We start from the raw sequence: 23,415 nt of genomic DNA, 5'->3' as shown, positions 1-23,415 counted from the left end.
TTAACTTGTTTACCCTTGTGCGGGACTCAGTATTGACAACAATCAGGAAACGCAGCAGCAAATGGAGGGTAGTGCTGTTTCCCAGGCAGTTAGATCTGGGTGGGAAAATGTAGTAGCGTGCATTTAATCAAGTGCTCAAACTACAGTTTAGAGTGAGTTCAGGGAAATAAAGGGTTAATGTGCAGGGAAGTCCTGGATTGGCTGTGAAAACAGCTGGGGCAGGATTAAATCCCACAGCCCTCACTTTCACTGTACTATACAATTAGATAAATAAAGAGTTAGACTTTTGTCCTTCCAGAGGGGTGGTCTTGAGGCTTATCCACCAGGTGAGGTGGTCCACTGGGCATGGAGAGGGAACCTGGGATGCATTTTACCTCTTGACTGTTCAGCCTATAGCTCCCCAGACTCTGGTACACTGTGTGTCACCACAATGAGCTCCAAGATCCGCCCCCCTCAAATTGTGTTTTCGCCTTCTTCTCATTAACAGATTGGTTACTGGAATGAAGATGACAAGTTTGTCCCCGCAGCCACCGATGCTCAGGCTGGAGGAGACAACTCGAGCGTCCAGAATAGAACCTACATCGTCACTACTATCCTCGTGAGTATATGCCTTCGTCAGGCTTACCTGGAGTTCAAGCTCGACCTGTGCAAGCACACCCCACTCTAGAGTGAAAGCTGCAGGCTATGCCATAGACAGAAACCATGCCTGTGTGCACGCTTGTCAGCCCCGTGTTCAGAAGGTTAAGAAGGAGAGCAGTATTCCAGGTCAGCCTCTGCTATACAGTGAGACCGTCTCATACAACGACAACAATGAAGCCACAGAGATTGGTAAAAGGCATGCCATGTACCCGAGTGGCTGAGTTTTTACTCGGCATCCCTGAGATGCGCTCCCTCTCCCTGCATCCTCAGAGAAGCTACATCTGATATTCTAAGCCACTTACTTTCCCCTTACATGAAACCCAACGCTGTCCCTAAATTGTCCTATGTATGCCTCACTCAGTACAAACCACATTCTATTGAGAGGTATCTTTTAAAATACACATATGTACATTGCAGAAGATCTGGGTTTACTGCCTAGTGCCCACATGGTGCCTCACAATTGTCTATACTCCATTTCCAGAGGATCTAACATCTTCTTCTGACCTCCTTGGGCACAAGGCACACATGTGATGTACAGACATACATGCAAGCAAAATACTCATATAAATAAACTAATTTTTTAAATTATTTAAAAACATTATTTGGAAAGCCTATTACATTTCTATGATGAAATTTTTTTTAAAGCAGGATTTGTTCTCTTTCCCCAAGAAGTTTATAATGGACTACGGAACAGAAATTCAGGAAATATATTTAGGGGCTAGAGAGAGAGACTTGCCAGTGATTACCAGCACTGGCAGCAACATCCTCTGCCAGGTCACAGTCCTCCCCACTCACGGGTGCAGCCACAGGCCACACCCTCTGTCCTGTTTCTCCACCAGGAAGATCCTTATGTGATGCTTAAGAAGAACGCCAATCAGTTTGAAGGTAATGACCGTTATGAGGGCTACTGCGTGGAGCTGGCTGCTGAGATCGCCAAGCACGTGGGCTACTCCTACCGACTCGAGATCGTCAGCGATGGCAAATACGGAGCCCGGGACCCTGACACAAAGGCCTGGAACGGCATGGTCGGGGAGCTGGTCTACGGAGTAAGTGCGGCGGGGAGGGCGGGCGGTTGGGGCCAGGCAGGGAGAGGGTCATTGTGAAGGACAGAGGAGGGAACCAGACATGAAACTATTTGCTGGCTGGGTGTCCCTGTGCATACATTCCAGTTGGCCATTGTCCAGCACAGATGACAGCATAGGGACCTCCAGGATCAGCTCTCTGAGGGCAGATAACAAGGCTCACGCTAACCTACTAAGAGTCATCTGTGGATCCCTCGGGCCTTAGTCCCATGGGGACTTGATGCGCCTGCATCGGAGCTCACTGCTGAGTCACTCCTTCCAGTAATTTCTCCCCTGCAGATTCCAGTCAAGCGTCTGGCCCATCCTGTTTTGTTCCCTTGAGCCTCCTCTGGAATCCTCAACCCCACCTCCTCTTTCAGAACACTTTCCCAAGGCCTCTCTTTTGTCCCCCTCATAACAGCTGAGACTTCCCCTCAAACTCTCCTGACTGCCCATCCTTGAATCTAGTCTCTACTTTTCCATGGCTCGCCCTGTCTCAAATTCTGTTCATGCGTGTGATAGGGGGAGGCCCGTGGCGTCTGTGAAGTGCATTTCACTCAAAGAAATCCCCTGGGCAGCTAATGCAAAAAGCTCCAATAAATTGAAGCAGTCTTAAGCAGGCACTGAATGGCCAGTGTTGTTTTCGGTGTCTAGGGGAGACGCAAGAAGCCAAGATTCTCAGACCCTGCACATTTCTTGGGGTTAAAGAAACAATGGGAGAAAGGAGTCTATAAGCAAAGGATCTAGAAGTCTAAATTACATGATCCCCAGAAGAGCTAATAGAGATTTCTAGCCTTTTAGAGTATGTGGAACTAGGAAAACACTCATAATGAAATAAAGACAGAGAGATGGGCAGCCTGGAAGTACAAATGACAAATGACAAGGTGATAGAAAAAAAAATAAATGAGGTGAGGTTAAAAAAAAAATGCTGGGTTGGCTGCTTTGTGTGGGATTGGCCAGAGAAAAGTTTAGTCACAAATAATGAGGCAAGAGTGTGGATTGATTCAGTAAGCACCAGGAGATGATGACGGCTCTCAAGGCAGAACAGCAAGGGAAGGGCAGGGACTGTGGCTCTGTTGGTAGAGTCCCTTCCTAGCACATATGAAGCCTCGAGTTCAATGCACACCACTACACACGCTGGCCATGATGCTATACATCTGTAACCCCAGCGGGGATGCAGGAAGTCAGAAGGTCAAACTCTTCCTTGATAAATTCTGAGGCCAGGATGGACTAGAGCCTTTGTCTTAGAGAAAAGAACAAAATAACAAAAGGCAATTTCCATAATGTGCACCAAAGGGGCCATGGAGGCTTCTGTCTTAGGTCCTGAGAATGCCAGTTCCATTTTTGAGCAGCGTGAAACTCGTGCTGAGCCTCAGGTTGGTCTAAGTTGATGGTCAGGAAAGACTGACCATTTTCCAAGATTGTGAGCCTTGCATGTCAAGGAAGAGGGAGTCAGGATGTCCATGTCTGACCATAGGAGAAAAGGGCGATACAAAGAAGAAATTCTGAAGTAAGGTGGCTTTCAAGGTAGAGACTAGGTTGGGAATGCTGCCTACATCTCCCTTTCTTCCTCCCATGATGCCTCTCACTTTAGGAACTCCATCAATGAAATAGAGGCCTAGATGAGTAGTGCTGCACAGGTCATGCTGCATCTGGAAGCTGGTTTCCATGGGAACTTCCTCTGAGCTCTTAAGGTCATTGCCATGGCAATTGCTGTGAACTTTTCACCTTTTCCGATGTTCCCATTCGTCTTCACCTCTTGTAATGCAGCTCCTTGTCAAAAAGCCTGTGTCCTGGGGAGGAGCAGGAGGTGACCATTCTGAGGGCACAACCCCGATGTCAGCAGCTAGTGGAATGTCAGGTTCATCCATTCTCCAGTGGAGTCACCCCTATGCCTCATGTTAAGATTAGAACCTTATGTCCCATTCACTAGACCTGTCCCCTCTACCAGTGTAAACCGATTCCCAGGGAAGCCATGTTGAGCGCAAAGCTACTTACCTTTATATTGAGTTTATCTTTCCCGTTTTATTCCCCTGAGGAAGAAGAGGGATGTTGGAGAATTACTTATCAACCACAAACTACCAGTGAGAGAGAAAAAAACCCCTTACTTACAGACCTCTACACTTTCTCCTTTGTAAATGAGGCTGTTCGGAGAGTCTCTTCTTCCCCAGTTCTTGCCCACCATGGTGACTAGTTTATACCTTCGAGCTCGCCCCATGCCATGCTAAGTACTACACTCATCCTCTTTCACAGGTTCCTCTCAGCCCTGTGAGGTAGCTAAGATTGTTTCCACACTGCAGAGGGGGACACAAGGGCTCTGAGGGCTTAGCTGATTTGTTGAAGGACACACAGTCAGTAACAGTGGTCATAACCCAATGGTCTGTCTTTTGTCCATCAGCGGGACATCTGCTTCTGTAGGCATCACTCCATTTAAACCATGGACTCCCAAGCTGAGAGAAGCTGAGAGATGAGTCAGTGGCATTCTCAGCAAGATACATGGGGGTGGAGCACACGCTGCAGATGAGGCTATGGCTCCTGGATGTGCCTTTGGGTCTTATTCATGGGGGTCTTCTTGTCTGTCCATGGCTGTAGCAGAAAGAGACGATTATCAGCAGACAGACTACTGGGGTTTGAATTCTAACCCTGCCGATCTCTGAGATGCACAGCTCCTGCAAGCCACTTGACTCCACCAAGGGTCAGCTCCCTAAAAAGGACAGAGCCTATTTGCTGCAGGCTGAGGTGGGAGTGTCTGTCCCACAGAGCCCAGCTCTAAGCTTGTCTCACCCAGACAGTTTCCTGTGTTTCTTCATCCCTTTTTGTTATACCCAAGCTGTCTGGTGTGTCCCAGCACTGCCCAAGGACAGATGAGCTTGCCTGGCACCCTTTCCTGCTTACCAACAGACTAGACTTGACATTCAAACACTGAATACTCGTGTAGCTCTTAGCGATCTTCCTGGAAAGAAAAAAAAATTTAACAACTGGTTTGATTTTCTCACTACCTGGCCCTTTCTCCCATGATTCTTTCCTCCTGCAATACTCTTCCTACAAGATGCTAGCAACATCAAAGGCGTCCCTTTCCTCAGTGTCACACTGATGTGTTACCTCTTCCAGCAGAGCTCCTCCCTCATGGACCCCTCCCCCTTCTCCTGCAGTGTCCTGTCTGCCTTGTAGACTTGATAAGTGCGTCGTGTGTGTGTGTGTGTGTGTGTGTGTGTGTGTGTGTGTGTGTGTGTGTGTGTGAGAGAGAGAGAGAGAGAGAGAGAGAGAGAGAGAGAGAGAGAGAGAGAGAGAGAGATGATAATCTCTTCTGCTTATAACCCTTGAACGTGAGGTGGTGGCAGTGCGTAGTTTACCTCCTGCTTCCAGTCTAGAGCTTACACATAATTGTTCCACAAATGTTAGTCAGGTTCAATTTGCCATCACCATCTCATTAGTCAGGATAATCTTGCTTGTGGATAAAAGAAATCCAATGCAAACTGGCTTAAGCAAACAAAACAACTACCATGTGTTCTTAGAGACAGAGGGATGTGTTGACACATTTCCAGGGAGTCCAGAGTAAGCCCTGGACTGGAGGACCCAAGTGACAGCCTCTGGGACCCAAGTGACAGCCTCTGGGACCATCCTCTGTGCACCTCAGCTCTGCCTCCTGCTCTCGGGGCTAAGTCTCACTGGGTCACAAAGGTCTCTGGGCAACCTTGAGTAACTCTCTCAGGCCTGAGAGTAGGGTGTGCTGTGTGAGCACCTGTGGCTCTATCTGCTCCCATGTACTCAGGTCTGCAGAGCTGGAAATCGGGCTGGAGGGGGGGTCCCAGCACACAAGAAGGAGGCCTGGTCACCGGATAAGCAGAAGCAGCAGCCTCGTTCTTGCAGAAAGAGGAAGGCATCTCTCACAAGTAGAGCTGTCAAATAATGGGATGAGCTCCTCTGTCAAATAGCAAACTGTTGTCCACTTCTCAGAAATACAGTGTCAGAGCAGTAGGACTTACAATGTTCTGATCCATTTTCACATCCTTTACGATGAAAACCATACGCAGTAAAGGCAGGGGGGAAGAAAAGCTGAGAAGAGGCCTCAGCCTATAAAGCACATGCTAAGCAAGAATGGGGACCTGAGTTTACATCACCTGCACCCATGTATAAACAGCTAGTACTATAGTGCACACCCATAACCCCAGCACTGGGGAGAGGAGGCCAAGACAGAGGATGGCAAGGGATCAGCCAACCTAGCCAATCACTGAGCTCCAGGCTTACCGAGAGACCCCCGTCTTCCAAAACAAGGTGGGAAAGCAGGTATATAATGAAGATAAATTATATCAACCTCTAGCCTCCCCACGCATATATACCCATGCTTTTGCACGTGCACTCACACACACACACACACACACACACACACACACACACACACACACACACATACACACGCACACGCATGCACGCGTGCACACAACAAGAACAATCAAAAGGACTGCTAAGTTCAACTGAACCTGATTTGATTTTATCCTTTCAGAGAGCAGATGTGGCAGTGGCTCCCTTGACCATAACCTTGGTCCGGGAGGAAGTCATCGACTTCTCCAAGCCATTCATGAGTTTGGGAATCTCCATCATGATTAAGAAGCCACAGAAGTCCAAGCCAGGTGTCTTCTCCTTCCTTGACCCTTTGGCCTATGAGATCTGGATGTGTATAGTGTTTGCCTACATTGGAGTGAGCGTCGTCCTCTTCCTGGTCAGCCGGTTCAGCCCCTATGAATGGCACAGCGAAGAGTTTGAAGAGGGACGTGACCAGACAACCAGTGACCAGTCAAATGAGTTTGGCATATTCAACAGCCTGTGGTTCTCCCTGGGGGCCTTCATGCAGCAAGGATGTGACATCTCTCCCAGGTCAGTCAGCTCTTCTCAACTCTTTTACTCAATGCCACAATATTCTTGGGATGAAAAAATACTGGAAGCTCAAGAGGTAGGGATTAGGGTTGGGGATGTGGCTCAGTAGGTAAAGCACCATCCATACGTACAATGAGGATCTGAGTCTGATCCCCAGACCCATGTTTTAAAAAAAATGGTCATGATGGTGTCACTTGTAATATCAAAACTATGGAGGCAGAGATGAGGATCTCCAGGCTTACTGTCTGGCCAGCCTAGATCAATGAGTCCCCTATGCCCATGAGACAGCTTGACTCAGAAAGCGAGGTTGGTGTTTCTAAGGAATAGCACCAATGTTGATCTCTGCACTCCACATGCATGTGTGTGTGTGTGTGTGCGCGCGCACACGCACACACACACACACACACACACACACACACACACACACACAAAGTGAGACTTCTTCTCAGATTTCATTATGTCTGCATTTTTGCTATAAATTTGGTCAACTGTTTGTTACATGTTGTGGGTTATTCATTCTGGATGTTTCTATGGTCGGGCCAGCTGTCTATTGCCTGGGTAATATGCTGTCAAGATACACAGGCATGGTTGTGATGTTCTGTAGATGAAAAGTACAGAGAAGGAATGGAGGATGGTTCCATATAACCAACATTATTGATCACCTACCATTGGCCCAGCAGAGAAGCACCTTCTAACTGAATGTTCAAAACAGTGCGGCAGGACTCCCATGACCCTCTGTTCACAAAGCTGTCAGAGCCATCCTGCCCTAGGGTGTTCCTGCATGAGGAAGTACTGGATCGAGTGCATGGTCTGTGAAGTCTTGACCAAGTCATTTTACCCAGGCAGGCCCAGGTTTTCTCTTCTCGGTGGGGAAAGGCTCTTCTGCTCCTGGTTCTGGTTTTTGAAAAGGGGGAGAACTCTAATTCCAGCAGAACTGTAAACTTGTGTCTTGTGGTGCATATATATACAGAAGCCCTGTGGAGCCAGTTTTGACTGCTTTGTGTATTAGACTTGCTCATACAATTTATTTTAGGAAAAGTATTTTTGAAGCCAAGAGGAAGTATATAAAGGAAATGAGAGAGAGAAAGACGCAATCTGAAAACTACCAACTGAGGCCAATGCCCAGGTTCCCTGGCATCTTGTTTTGTTGTGTGGTGAGCCATTGGCTACCTTCTAGAATATTTATGCCTCAACCCCCTCAAGCTGACCTGGTGAGGAAGGCAGCCTGAATGTGTGTCCTCTTCCCTTGGCTAATGTCTCTAAACTCAGGCTTTCCAATAGCAATCGCCTCTTCCTTGTAGATGACCATGTCTCAAAACCAGGCAGAGAAGCACGGCATGGGCTTTGGCCTCTGTGGGTCTGTTGAAATTTAAGTGCATACACGTCTGCCCTCATGGAAGTGCCCAGAGGCACCTTTACCCCCATCTACAATTTGCATTTGATGTGAATGAGGCCCGATGATCCTAATGGCGGAGGCGCAGTGCCTTCCTAACCAGCCTCCCCCAGGACTTATTTTGTCTGCCTTATGATTTGGAAAGCCTCATGGTTCGCCGTTTTAATCTTGTTTTTCTTTAAATAAGAAGACAGTCGGAGGGGGGGTGGGGTGATGTGGGAGAGAAGGTGTGAGACTGGATACTCAGCCAATACTGCCAAACACAAGGCGAAGACAGAAGAAACCAAGGAGGGGAAGGAAGGGCTTGCTTAAAGATAAATCCAGCCACTGGGTAAACAGTGGGAAGGGAGAGTTCTGGCTGTGTCAGTGCAACATAGAAACACAGGAGCACGCACACGGTGTGTGAGCTTGCCCTGCGGTTACTTCCTCTAAGAGCAGACACCTGCCTCTCGCCAGCAGCCCTGTGGTCTGCCTTCCACTGTGGCCACATCTTATGTGCCTAGTTCACAAACTGATATACACAACTTAGTTTACCCCGCACAGGTTTGGCAAGGGTCTGTCCCAGGCAGAATGGCAGTCACCTGTGCATTCGCCAACTCATCACAGCCCCTGGTGACCCACTTCACTCCTGTGGCGTTGGCAGCCCCAGAGAGTGCCTGTGATCAATGGACCATCATTGTATGTACATATTCCATCCACATGGATTCTGATGGCTCCACTAGAGTGTCTTAGGAACCAACACAGTGGTGGGGAGGGGCCTCCAAGCCATCCTCCTCCTCCCCAATTTAATAAAGCAACCCCATGCAGTGTCTGTCCTTCTCGTGGGTGACATGGGAACCACAGCCTCTCCATTGAGTGTCACTGTAAGGTTTACAGGGCTAGGTCTACAGTCTGTAACACAGGACCTAGCTGCCACATAAGAAAACCATAAGGTGGCCATGATTTTTCAATGGACTTTATACATTGGATTTTGGCTAATATTTGCCACTGCTCCTGTCACTTTGCAAGCCTGGTGCCCTCTTTTGGAGAAATCCGGAGGCAAAACAGAAATTTAACCAGTAGCTCACCCCAGAGATGCAATATCTGGATTCTGAGACTTCTCCCCAAAGGAGCTGGTAGGGAGGATGTGTGAAAGGATGGCAACATCTACTGGCAACATCTATTCGGTCTCTGTGAGAACCTATGGGTCCAGGTTAGTTGGTTCTCTGTGTTTTCTTTGATGTCCTTTGGCCCCTGTGGCTCCTCCAATTCTTCCCCCTACACTTTTCCATAGGGTGCCCCGAGCTCTGCCTAATGTTTGCCTGTCCACTGCTCTTATTTAAAGGTGCCCTAACCTCTCACTAACTCAGGATGTAGAGCTCTGACCCACACAGGAGTGAGCTACCACTATAAGGAGCTGTGTCCATCTCAGTGGCCTTTCCCTTCTCAAGGCTGCCTCGGCTGATCACAGAATTGAGCAACCTCCCTGTGGGTCAAAGCATGCATCGTAATGCTTCTCAGAAATATAAATTGAACAGGAAATGTGTGCATTTCATCTTACCTTGCTCCAGACAGAAGGCAAGGAGGCTAAGGCTGACTTAGTTGGAGGCCATGCAGACAGTGGGCAACGACAAGCTATTGTCTTCCCTGTGCCCTGGTGTGCCTCTCAAACACAGCACTGGGTAGAACACTCAAGTTTCATAGTTATTCCTAGTGTCAGAAATCCTTCCAGATGAGCTATGCTCCAACCACCACTGTTTTCTCTCTCTCTCTCCCTCTCTCTCTCTCTCTCTCTCTCTCTCTCTCTCTCTCTCTCTCTCTCTCTCCCCCTCTCTGTCTCTCTGTCTCTCTCTGTCTCTCTCTGTCTCTCTCTGTCTCTCTCTGTCTCTCTCTCTCTCTCTCTCTCTCTCTCTCTCTCTCTCTCTCTCTCTTATATTGTACCTCAAATGCAGTTTCCTTTCCCTTCCCCCTCCCCTTCCCATCTACTCCTCCTCTGAAATGGCAAGCTATCTCCTGGATATTAACCAAACATGGCCTATCAAGTTGCAGTAAGACTAGGTAACACCTCTCGTATTGAGGCTGGGCGAGGCAACCCAGTAGGATGGAAAGGGTCCCAAGAACAGGTAAGCAAGTCAGAGACAGCCCCTGCTCCCACTGTTGGCATTCTCAAATAACACCAAGCTATACAACCATACCGTATATACAGAAGGCCTAGGTCAGACTCATGCAGCTCCCTGGTTGTCTACTTAGTCTCTGTGAGCCCCTATGAGCCTAGGCTAGCTGGGTCTATGGGTTTTCTTTGATGTCCTTTACCCTCCAGCTCCTATAATCCTTCCTCCCCCTCTTCCACAGTGTTCCCCAAGCTCCACCTACTGTTTGGCCATCCACTCCTCTTATTTAAAGAATATGTGTCCTAACTTCTCACTAACTTGGGACGTGAAGATCTAGAACCCAACAAACCGCACATAGCAGTGTTATATACAGATAGTTATTTTATGCCAAGGTGGGGTGGGGGGAGGCTCAGTTAGTAGAACACCTGCCTCGTGTACCAGGAGGCCTTGGGTTCACCTCCAGTGCCATCTGCAGCAGTGTGGCGCATGCCTGAAATTATAGCACCTTGAAGGTGGAAGCAGGAGTATTAGAAGTTCGAAGCCATCTCTACTACACTTTGAGTTCAAGGCCAGCCTGGGCTGCATGAAAACTTATGTCAAAAACAAAAAATATGACATCTTGTCTTTATAATATCTTCAAAGTAATTAATGTCTAGGAACCAAAACCGAGCTAACTATGGCCCTATAGAGGTGCCCAGATGGTCACAGTAATGTGAGCAGACTTGTGGTTTGCTGTCTCTGCTCTAAGAAACCTGGGCATCAACCAGGACTGGTCTTCCTGCCTTTCTCTTGGTATGGGGATCTTGATCATAAGCTGGCAACTCCCAGACACTGCAGCCATCAAGAGACAGAGACAGGGGAACCACTGCCCCAGCCATATGTGCACCTTCAAACCAGGAAGACAAAGATTAGCAGATAGGACCCACCTACAGTGGCCCTGTGGGCTCTTACAAAGTCAAGACAGGCCAGGAAGACAAGTTGAGGCCTCATGGTTGCTAGGTTGGAAGCAGACGCATAGGTGCTGGGGAACCATCTTGAGGGACTGGTCGTGATACCTACAGCACCACAGAAAACAGAGTAACGGCTAGACGGTGCACTTTCAGTCCTGTCTGGCCACAAATAGGACTAGAATGCCTTGATGACTCCTCCCCCTTGCCTTTGAAATATTTACATAAGCTGAGGATTTAGTAGTCTTGACATCACAAACCAAAAATCACCTTAGCCCTGATCACAAATTGTGCTGTTAGTATTCAGTTGTTTGGTGCTGACATTTGGGAGCTATGAATGGACTTTGTAAGGCCGTTTCTTGTGCCCCCCCCCCAAAAAAATCTGTTTTAATCGATATTTCAGATTTCTTTTTCCATATAGAACATTTCGAGAAAGAAGATTTTGAAGAAAAACAAACCAACATTTATTTTTATACTCCCCACTCTCCTTTGTATATCTTTCACCCCTGTGTGCAGGAAACAGAATTCATTTATCCAACAGACTGAAGACTTGAGGTGATGATAGAGCCTGCGGTTAGGAGCCCTGGCTTCAAGCAACTGGTAGCCCAGCAGTGTAGGACAGACAATAAACAAGGATGGTGAATGTGTAAACCCTTAAGTCTCATAAGAAAACCGAACCTTCTGCTACCTGGGTACGGTGACATGCACCTGTGTTCCCAGCAGTTGGGACACTGAGGCAGGAGGACTGCGCTGAGTTCAAAGCCAGCCTGGGCTATGTCATGATCCCGATCCACCAGGGCTATAAAGTTAGGCCTTGTCTCAAAACCACAGAACAGGGGCCAGAGAGGTGATGAGCATTCGGCCCTAAGTATGAGGACTTGAGTTCATATCCTCGGCACCAACATTGAAAAGCCAGGCAAAGCAACACAAGCCTGAAACCCTAACAATGGGGACAGAAATCCTTGGAGGTTTTTTGGCCACCCAGTCTAGCTGAAACAGTGAGCTTGACACCCTGTCCCAAAAAGTAAAGTGGAAAAGCCAGTGAAGAAGACACCTGATACCAATCTCTGCACCCCAAAACACACCTACAGGCAGACCTACATCAATCAATATGTGCATACACAGAGAGGCATACACCACTCACAAGCACATGCACACACACATACACAAGGCATACACCCACAGACATGTACACATGCATATTTACACAAAGGCATTCACCTCACGAATATCCGTGCATGTACACACATGCATGCACACACATAGGCATATAGGCACAGGCATATACCTCACACATATACACGTATGCATGTACACACTGACATACCCTACAGATACAGGCATGAGCACACACAGAGACACTAGCATGTACATACTGGTGTATACAACACATATATACATGTATATATACATACAAGTACATGATATACACACAATAATAATAAGCATGTTAAAAATAAGTGCTAAAGGACTTGAAATTAAAGTGTCCAGAGACAGTTCTCTAAGGACCTGTTCAGTAAGCAGATGCTGGCCTGCACAGAGCTGAAAGATACAACAGCCAAGTGCAAATGCAGTCTGCTGGAGAAAGGCTTTCTGCCTTAGGGCTCCCGAGGTCTGAAGGAACAGTTTGTGCCTCTGGCTTGTGGTAAATGAAGAGAATAGGGGTGTGAGACAGCATTGAAGAGATAGGCCAAGGCCAGAAGGCAAAGGACCCTGTGGCCATGGCATAGATGTGGAGTTTTACTGTAGATCAATGGATAGCCGGCCCGTTAGGGGGCATTAAGCAAGAGAAAGGTTGATTTGCATACTAAAATACCATCTGGGGAGCTATGAAGGAAATGAACTAGGGCAGGAAAAAGTCTGGGGCAGACACAGAAGGACCAGACCAGAGGCTTTCCCAGCTGTTCAGGGGAAATGACGGTGATTAAAAAAAAAAAATGATAAGGGTCATTGCCATGGATACAGACTGCCCAGGATTGACATGAGTTAAGGATGGGGTAGGTATGGGAAGATGGGAAGATGGAAGAAGCATGGATGATCCCAAGAAGGAAAGGATGTTTGGGGAATGGAAGACCAACTTCACAGATGGTTAGTTGGCTCTGGACAGATCCTTAGGACTCTCTGTTCCCCACTGCCATAGGTGGAGACTTTGGAATCAGAAGAGAGAGTTTTGTTTGTTTTTCCTTTAAGTCAGTGTGAGGGTTTAGCTCAATTGTCAACTTAATAAACTCTGGAATGACCTAGGAGAAGACAGGCTCCCAGAGGTCATGCCTATGGAGCATTGTCTTGATTAGGTTCATGGAGATGGAAAGACCCGCCCACTCTGGGCGGCACTATTCCCTAGGCTGCAGTCCTTTCTGCAGGACTGACTAAAAAGGAGAAAGGGAGCTGAGCACCATTACTTATCACTCTCTGCTTTCTGGCTGAATTCCATGTGACCAGATCCCTCCATCCCCACTGCTGCACCTTCCTCACGTGATGGACCACACCGTGGGGCTATGATTCAAACTAAGCCCTCTCTCTCTGAGAAGTTACTTTTGACATGATATGCTATCCCACAGGAGACACCAATAAGATAGAAAGTGCCCATGGCCTGTGATGCTCACAGCGTTCTTCCCTCACATACAGTCTGAACCCCAGGTCCCACTGCCTGCACTTCTATTCTCAGCCTCCTCACCCTGGTTGGTGCACTCCATGTGGGTCAGTGGTTTTCTGGGTTCAAGTGAACTTAACTAAGGAAAAGAGTGGGCAGGAGGGTCCTGTAGGAACGGAGGGAAATGAGAAGTTATCATTCAATCCTCAGAACTCTCCCTCTTATTCTGACCATAGACCATCTCAGCATGGGCACTAATTATCTCCACCTGATGGAGATAATTACAGTCAGCGAGAAGTCGCAGGCAGAGGAGTAATGGCACTTTGGGGATGTCCCAGAACCCCATATAATACATTCCCTCCCTCCAGCTCATTTGCTTGCTGGTGGCCCTGTAAATGACTCACCATGGGAACAGAGTGGCCAAGGAGGAAAGCCAAGAAGACAACCAATGACAGCCTGACACTGCATGCCCATGCTAACTCCATAGCAACCAGTTTGCCACCAGCAAGGAGAGATGGGAGGAAACTTCCCCCTTTCTACCTCCTCTTCTCCCTCCTACCCTGACAGACAGAACCTCACAAGGCCATTTCTCTTGTTCATCCTGGAGTCACTGGAGTATTCAGGGGCAGACAAGGAAGCTGGGAGTTGATAGAAACAGCCTGAGACATCAAGATCTTTTTTCCTATTAAACCCACAAGCCCCACAGAGGCTCCAGGTTAATTGCTACAAGGGACATTGTCACAAGGTTCCGTGGCAAGAAATGAAGGGGGGAAAAAAGCATGGCATACACACTCTGGGTCAAAAGGCAGGGAGTAAGGGTGGGGGCACTTCTGCTGAGACCAGCACTGGAACCACCTGGGATGTTAACTCCTCCAAACGCAGGTCCCAGACCTCTGAACCCAGAAGTTCTGCAGCCAGACAGGATGCTCTGTTGTGTTTCACAGCTTCTTTCTGCCTTCCAAATAGAAAATCCTGGAACCCAGATTCTGTGCAAGGAAGATGAGCTTAGGAGAGCAGAAACCAAAGTCCATGAGGCAGCTGGAAATCGTGCCAGATAGCAGCCATAAACTCGGGACTCCAGGGTCTGTCTCTGCAGACAAACTGGGCTATAGACACAGAGAGGTCATCTGTGGCCAGCAGCCTGGCTGTGCGGATGAGCACACCAAGGGAGGCGACTCCCAAGAGCAAGCCCCGCCTCCCTGCTTCCCTTTCACCGTTAGCAAGGAACACACCAGGGCGTAGGATTGGCACCTGTGAGCTGATGACGCACTCTTGACTGGCGGGATATGTGCACAGACCGTTTGAAGTGGCCCCCATCTTGGGAGTTGTGGAGGGGACTCCGGTTCAATGCTGCCTCCCTTCTCCATCTGAATCTGCTGATGGGTGGAAAAGCTAGAACCTGCTGAGAAACTGTACCAACCTCCTAATTTGGACGAGGAGGAAGAGTCAGGGTCTCGCACGCACAGTTGTCGAGGTGGCGGAGAAGTGTTCGAATGAAAGCAGGGACTGGGGGATAGAAGACTGCTGTGACCCCCCAACTTCCCTACTCTAGCTGGATGCAGCCTTCAGTAATAGCCGAAGATCCTCGCTTCATAATAAGAGTTCCCATTTTTGTACTAAGCTGTACTGGAGACAGAGAGTAGTGAAATAGAGGCGGGTCCAGCAAGGGTAACCAGCACTGAGAGCAAGTTGTTTTAAAGCCTGAAGCAAGCCCCTCCCACGCCTTCCTCATTGGCTGAGGGATCAGAAGGGTACAATGTAACCATCACCAAGGCCTGTCCCTCTGTTGCTTATGTCTTTTCCACAGCAAAAGCCATGCCAGTGTGCATCTCTACGTTTTACACCCTACTTACTTCGAGACTTACCGGATGTAAGCCTAGCTGTTAGTAACTTTCTACTCTAAGCTTCTCATTTGTGGGGTGGATAGCTTGGCAGAGCTTGAGTGGGAAGCAGTCTGGTAGCCTCTGTTCATTCACAGCTGAACCTAAGCTGCCTCAAGGCCCCTTTGAAAATGAGCCACCGTATTTGACTGTTAACATACGGTTCGGATAGTTGACTGGAAGGAGAGGCTTTTTCCCACACCAGAACCACAGCAGGGTGTGTTCCTGAAAGTTATTGCAAGAATTAGCGCCTGTTGCTTGGCAGGTATGGTCAGCTGCAACAGCAAACCTCACTGAAAGAAGTGGGCTAACATGCCGCCGTTGGGGGTTCCTGGTGCAGTACAGGGAGGTGGGAAGCAAGCCCAATGGGAAAGCCCTCAACAGCATCACCCCAGTTTCGTGGGGATAAAGTCCAGCTTACAGAGATGGAAGGAATTTGGCCAGAATCACAAAATCAGAGTGTAAGACTGCCAGTGCGGGATGGGAGGAGCACTTGTAGTCCTTGCTTTTCTCCTGCTGTCATCAAAAGCAACCGAAAGGAGGGAGGGTTTCGATCAGCTCAGAGTTTGAGTGGCCAGGCATCATGATGGTGGGAGACGTCTGTATCCCTCTCCTTCCGGACTGGGTAGGACATCAGTTCATCCTCTGTGGAGATGCACTCGTTTCCCAAAGGTGTGCCTCAGGAATCCCTTAGAACATCTTAACCCAACCGATCTGACAGTGAAGTTATCTGTTGCCGTGGTGAAACTGAGGTTGCACGTGTCAGCAACAGAGGGCGGCTCCCGCTCCATTGTGGATAGTCCTCACTGTGGGAATCTATAGGGATCAAACACAACCAAGCCCAGAGTGAGCTCATGACCTCCAGAAGACCTGTTATTAGCACAGACTACGCAGTGTGCAGCTTATGCGTGTAGACAGATGTGCAATACTGCGCTTATAAATTTTAAAAATTAATTCCTCTCTGCTTGTTTGTCGTATGTGTAAAATTCAATTGCTGCATTTTTGTTTTCTTTCTCAATTGGAAAAATCAGACCACGGGTGGGAGATGCACTGGCTGAGAGCCAGTCCCATCGCTCTGTATCCTGGCTCTACCCAAGGGCTGGGCCCCTGTTTACGCAGGGATTCTTCCCCAGGTTTCTTTGTGAACCTTCTCTAGAGATACAGTGTCTGAAAGAAGTACTTAGCGCCAGATAGGAAAAAACTAGAGCATAGTTAATTGACTGGATGGGGAAGGTACGCTGTCTCCCATAGGGAAGCTGATAAATCTACTTCAGAGCTAGGCACCACCAGCCAACTGTGGCATCACCCCTACCTCACCTGTGTGACCTAGCGCTGCTTCCGGCACAAGGGAGGTGAGTAAAGCTCCAGGCACAGGGCAGAACATGGAGAGTGTCAAGGACACAGACACGGAAGCCACACGTGCTTTCCTCCCATGGTGGACTGCATCTTCGAACTGTAAACCACAACAAACCCTTCCTTTCTCAAATTGCTTTGTAGGGTATTTTGTCCCAGCAATGGGAACAATAGCTAATATACTTATAAAGAATGCCTCCAGCTGGCCCATCAATACCACTTCGCAGATAAGAGAAAAACAGAGCTCAGGAAGATCTTCTCCCTGGCTGTAGATGTGCTTGAGATTATAACCTGAGGCTGTAGTGTACATCCGGAGTGTATCTGCCACATTGCCATCTTCTAAGGCCAGCAACCTTCCTGACAATGATTTAGGAATATATGCCATTTCTGAACTCTGATTTCTCTTTTTCCTCCCTAAAAAGGGGGGGGGGAGTCATTTTGCTTTCATTTTGGTATTCCATTAATATATTTACTTACAACACTCTTGTCTGAAAAAAAAATCAGTCTTCTAAGGGAGGAGAGGTGAGTGCTGATAAATACATTCCATCCCCGCCAAGTGTGAAGGCAGCATGGCCGCCTACAGTGAGGGAGATGGTGGCACAGAGCAGGGACAGCCCCATTCTGGAAACACCAGCTTGTCTTCTCTGCTGCAGCTGTTATGTGACTCTCAGCACAGGAAGGGCCTGCTGTCCCAGCCAATGGCTGGTGAGGACATACTTTCACCTGTAGCTCTTTAGATGTGGGGTAGATGGGGAGACCATTAGAAATGGCTTCAATTTTTCAGGAGTTGAGAAGGATCTGGAATGTAGACACGTGTCCTATGGAGAGAGTTGTGTGAGCGTAGTCAGATGTACATAGAAAGATGCTCATCTCAATGCTGTCTGACAGAGCTGGAAATAGCCCACATCCATCAGTAAAGGCCTGGCCAAAAAAAAAAAAAAAAAAAAAAGGAAAAATGACAGTCCCTGTTCTGTGGAGAAGCACACAGCTATTAAAGGAGGTTGCATGGATGGCAACAGTGCTTTGTAAGGACTTTCAGGGGTGCCAGGCTGAGAAGCAGGTCTCACTGATCACAAATTATAGACTCTTGACACTGACTTGTGCTGTCTCTCTGGAACTCAGCAACAAGAGAGCTGAGCTCTGAGAGTCCCTTAGTTGGTTTAAGAGTTTTTCTGAGAAGGGAAGCAGTCACTGGAGTGAGAAGAGGCTTCTGGGAATTGGGGACAGTTCCTTAAAAGATAATGAACGATTTCTACAAAAGCAAAGAAGAAAGAGGAGGCATACCTTCTAGACAGGTGACTATGAGCAAAGGCACTGATGGGGGCACATGCTGAGCAAAGGAACCTGTCAGACTGTTCCCAGCCAGTCTTGGCTCAGGGGTTATCAGTTAAATGATACACTCATGATATTGTGGTGCCTGTGACATTCTATGAAGCCATTAAATGGCATCTTAGAAAGCCCCCGTTATTCGTCTATTACCAGCGAGAGATTCCGGAAGCAGCTCTCACTTACATAAAGCCCAGTACTAGATGGAACTTTGCCAGCCATTCTGAAATCTACAGTTCTGAGTCCTGTCAGACACCCCAGAATCTGCTGACCATGACTGCTCAGCAGCCAGTGGGAAAGACATCAGCCAGAAAGATGGAGTCTCTTTTGTGGGAGCACCAACATGTTAATCTTTTACTTCTTTCATGTCCCATTCTGGGAATGGGGAGAAAAAAAAACAGAAACGGGCCTTACTCTCTAGACTTTCTGAGGTGTGTGTGTGTGCATGCGTGTGTGTGTGTGTGTGTGTGTGTGTGTGTGTGTGTGTGTGTGTGTGTGTGCATATCCATATTATATAAATATATTCAACATGTATATATGTTATAATAGATATTTGTGAATAAATACATTAAAAACATAAAAATGACATATTAATGGAATGCCACACAAATTTTCCTGTGTGGTGCTGGGACTTAACCCCAGGGCCTTGCATCTGCAAAGCAAGTGCTATATATAGATATATATATGCCATATAGTGCTTAAATCAGGTTAAGCAATTCTCAAGCAATTGTCATTTTCTTTAGGTAAATATACTAAGGATGCTTTCTTCTAGCCTTCTGAAATTTAAGCTACATTAATGTCATGCTCAGCCTTGCTCTGGTCAACAGCACACCAGGGCATGTTGCCTCCACTTAGCTATAGCAATGTCCACTGATCACTCGTCTCCTATCTCTCCCTGCCTTCTATTCTCCTGGTCTCTGGCAACCACAACTCTGTTATCACCTTCTGTGATATCTTTTCAGTCTTGGCTTATTTCATTTAACACAGTGATCTGCAGTTCCATCCAGGCTTTGGAAAATGGCCGAAGTAGTATCCCATTAGGCCTAAGTACTTCATTGTCTTTGTCCAACTGCCCATTGCTGCACACTATAGCAGTGACAGTTTCTTGGCTCCTGGGCACAGTGCTATAATGAGAGGTGAATATAGCATTGTATAAGCCCTTAGCTGAGACTAATGCTATAAGCATTGTGGTATATCTGAAGAAACAGGAAGTGCACATGCCAACCTCTAAGTCTGCAAAGCAGAAGACCCAAGGCATGCAAAGCAATAGTAGACAATAAAGTGGAATGCTCATCGGAACAATCCCCAAGACAGTTAATGATCTTCTTCAGGATACCAAAAGGAAAGGCCCATGCTTGTCCCCAGGGTCTCAGAAAAGCTTAGATGAACAAGTGAAGGGCAGGCAAGAGTGGGTCAGGTCAGCAAAGATGTAAAGATGGCTGTGTTCCGACCAGGGAGGCCACATCCAGACATGCTAGTGTTTGATCATAGATCTACCATTTTCGTAAGCTCTGAAACTTGAGTAACAACCGCCTAGGCACAGTTTCCTCAGATTTACATCGCCAGCTGTTCATACCAACATCACAGGACTTCTCTTGCACGGCAGCAGAGGCCGAAGTTCGTGGGTCAGTTCCTTGAGTAGACCAGGGCTTCAGATCTGAGTTCTCTCCCTCATGATCATTTTCCTGTCTACTCTCCTGGCCTCCCTCATTGGCTATTGATTGCCTGATAAGAGCTCTCTGGGATGGCCTGGCACATATCTCCTGATCTGGCCAAGCTCTTGGCCCATTCTGGCCAGGGGGATGTCCAGAGGCTGTTCTGGGGGAAGTGGGAAGAGGAGGAGGAAGAGGAGGAGGAGGAGGAAGAGTAAGAGGAGGAGGAGGAGGAAGAGGAGGAGCAGGAGGAGAATGGCCAAATTGTAATGTTGCAACTACATAAAATTGGCAGCATCACTCACCTGCTCCCAGGCTCGCCTCTCACCTCGGCTCCTGGGCAGGACCTGGCTCTGTGCACCTGCCTGCCTCCCTGGCCTCACTCATCCCTCCCTCGACCCCCACAGTGACCCTCTGGTGCTAAATGAACTGTCCTCCATTCCAGCCTGCTCTTCCGGGCCCTGCTTTCATCTCTTCATGATCAGTGAACCTACTGTTTTCTCTTCACCCAAGACTGACAGACACAGGCTTTGCAGGCGTTGCAGCACGCAGCCTGTTGCCACCTGTAGGGTGGTATTTTTTTTTCAGCCTGCTTTTGTTTGGGGTGCTGTAAGCAAGACATGTGGAATGGGAGGGTTTACCGTGGCCATTTTTGCCATTTCAGTCTGCTACATATAAAACAATGACAGTGTGTTTGGGACTTCTGCAAAGGTCAAATGAGACAGGACATGTACAGGACTTAGCGTGTGCCTGCTGTGTAATCGTCTCTCCCAGAAGGGGTCAGCTCTCCCTCTTTCCAGGTAAAGATGTTAATGAGACTTAGAGTCAATACTCATTAAGATTCTACCCTGTCAGTGTTTATCACCTTGTGTCCATAATAGGTGTCAGTAATTACTTATTAAGCTAATGAATCCATTACTTATATTCTTAATGAATCTATAGAGTACATTCTGAAAGCCGTGCAATTTCCCCTTTAATCAACTTATTTTAGATTTGGGGATAGCCGAAGTCTAGAGAACTCTCATGGCCTCTTCAGTTAGCTGAGCATTTTATAATCTGGCCCTCCTCAAGGAAGCAAGCTCTCCTAACAGGCACTATATAGAAGACTAAGCTAATGTTTATATGTGAACAGCTTTCAAGTTCGGGGGGTGGGGGGCAGGGAGGGGGGCAGAGAAGCAGGGAGGGGAGACAAGCCCTCCAAGCAACCCGGGTTCCAAGTCTTAGTGTTGAAAGGAGCTAGGTCACGACGTTTGCATTTTGCTTTGTTTTGTTCTGTTTCTGAGACAGCATCTAGGGTAACCTCAAACACCTCAAAACAAATATAGCCCATGTTGACCTTGAATTCCTGATCCTCCTGCCATTAGCTCAAGTGCTGGGACTGTGGCATGCACCACCTTGCCCAGTTTAGGCAAGACTCCAGGACTTTATGTATACTAGGCAAGGACCTTCCAACTGCCCTGCACCCTGTCTCCCAGTTATTGACCTTTTCTTTTCCTTTAAAGACCATCCAGACTGTTCCTCCTCCTCCTAGTGCCAAACATCCCTGTGTTTAGTGTTTGTTTGGTGGTAGCAGCCAGAGAGCAGTGACTGCTAGCCAGCCTGAGCTAAGTGGCTCATGTGCGCTTACCTGCACAGAGAACTAAAGTAGGAAGTGTGGCAAGGAAGGTTCCCTCATGTGTTCCGCGCAGCTGTGGAGTACAGGGTCTAGATAGGCCAGGGCAACTATAAGAAGACACAGCTGTATCCAGTGACTCCCGTTCCAAGTCTGGCTTCTCAGGCTCAGATTGCAGTCTGAATGAACTAATGGTCCACTACAGAGGATGCTACACAGCCCCAGATCAACCTGCTCTCTAGGGAACCAGGAGGTATACACACAGCAAGGAATGCCAGGCTCCTGTTTCCATGCTGGCTAGAGGCTAGCTAAGATGAGACGCACAGGGAACAACCTTAGCTGTGTCCTGGCCCTGTGCGCTATCTATGGTGGCCCTAAATGATAAAGGCTCATCGCTAGAAAGCCATTCCTCACCCTCCATCCCTCCATATGGTGATGGAGGGAAAAGACAGAGGTGCTTCAGTATGTAACAGAAGCAGAGCCACACTCCCTCCCCCAGGGATCCAGCAGCTCTCACAGAGCAAGTGTACCCCCAGGAAGTCCTACAGGAATGAAGAAAATATGTATTTTTTTAAATTGTGTGCATATACGTGTCTGTACACGCTCATGAGTGCGAGTGCCAACAGATGCCCAGAGAGGGTGTTGTGCCCCTGGACCTGGAGTTACAGACATTTGTGAGCTGCCTGATGTGGATTCTAGGAACCAAATTCAGCTCCTCTCAAATACATGCCCTTCAGCGCTGAGCCATCGATCCAGCCCAGTAACCTTGTTTTCCTAGTATAGATCCCATATCACAGTTTGCAGTATTGTTTGTTTGTTTGTTTGTTTATCTTTGCCACTTTCCTATCTGATGAACCTTAGCTCTGTTCAGCTTTAAGAGATGACGTACTGAGCAAGGGAAGATTTTTTACACCGGTGAATTTTTGTTCACATCATGCCCCTTTGACACACAACTGAGTTTAGGCTTGTAAGTCCTATCCAGACATAACACAGGGATAAGTATGCAGCTCAGGGGCTGGGGAGGCTAGCTCAGTCAATGAAGGGCCTGTTGTACAAGCATGAGGACCTGAGTCTGGATCCGCAGCACTCATGTAGAAGCCAGGCACAGCAAACCCTGTCTGTAAGCCCAGCACACCAGGGAGGGCAGAAGCGGATGGATCTCCGAAGCTCCATTGACCAGCCAGCTGAGTCAAACTGACCAATCCTATGCTCTGTGAGATCTTGTCTGCAAACTAAAGTGGGTGCTGGAGAGACAGTTTATTGGGTAAAAGCTCTTGCTGTGCAACCTAGGGACCTGAGTTCAAATCCTCAGAGGCCATGCAGAAGCTACAGTTACAGTGTGAGACTCTGTACTCATCTTCTGCTTCAGGGAGATGGGACACAGAAAGAGAAAAAAATCTGCAAACCCTTGTGGGAAAGCCAGCCTAGTGTACAAAGCAAGGGAACAACAAAGAGATACAACCACCTTGAGAAAAATGGAAGATGAGCGCCAACACCCACGGTTGTCCTTTGATTTCCACCCACACATCACATCATATGAATGTCCATATTCCACACGTGAACATGCATACATTCTGTACACACACACACACACACACACACACACACACACACACACAAAGGTGAGAGCAACTGAGTAAGACACCCAAGTTAACCACAGGCTTCCACATGCACATATACCCATACACACACAAATAATAAGAGGGAGAGTAACAGGAAATGCCTGACGTCTCCCTCCAGCCTTTGTGTGAAACTGCACTTAGGCATGTACATAATTATATGACTCTGACATTCTCTCTCTCTCTCTCTCTCTCTCTCTCTCTCTCTCTCTCTCTCTCTCTCTCTCTCTCTCTCCCTCCTCCATCTTTTTTCATTTTCATACACACACACACACACACACACACACACACACACACACACTCACAAAGAGAGAGAGAAGTTGATTTATCTTCATAAAGTTAGAATACTTGTACAGTCAGCCCTCAGAGTATGGA

General features: G+C 47.8%; 1 protein-coding gene across 3 annotated transcripts in view; it reads left to right on the top strand.

Moving 5' to 3' along the window:
- The window catches only part of GRIA1 (glutamate ionotropic receptor AMPA type subunit 1), a 307,990-nt gene that overhangs the window by 219,658 nt on the left and 64,917 nt on the right, over positions 1–23,415 (top strand). For all 3 annotated transcript variants that reach the window (XM_084763795.1, XM_084763794.1, XM_084763796.1), the window contains exons 9-11: positions 488–598; positions 1,479–1,685; positions 6,205–6,575. In XM_084763795.1, coding sequence (XP_084619921.1) covers positions 488–598; positions 1,479–1,685; positions 6,205–6,575 — 689 coding nt within the window. The remainder of the gene's footprint in view (positions 1–487; positions 599–1,478; positions 1,686–6,204; positions 6,576–23,415) is intronic.

The sequence above is a fragment of the Acomys minous genome (genome assembly GCF_964271855.1).
Source record: "Acomys minous genome assembly, chromosome: 16".
Classification (NCBI taxonomy): domain Eukaryota; kingdom Metazoa; phylum Chordata; class Mammalia; order Rodentia; family Muridae; genus Acomys; species Acomys minous.
This window is presented reverse-complemented; position numbering and strand designations above follow the sequence as displayed.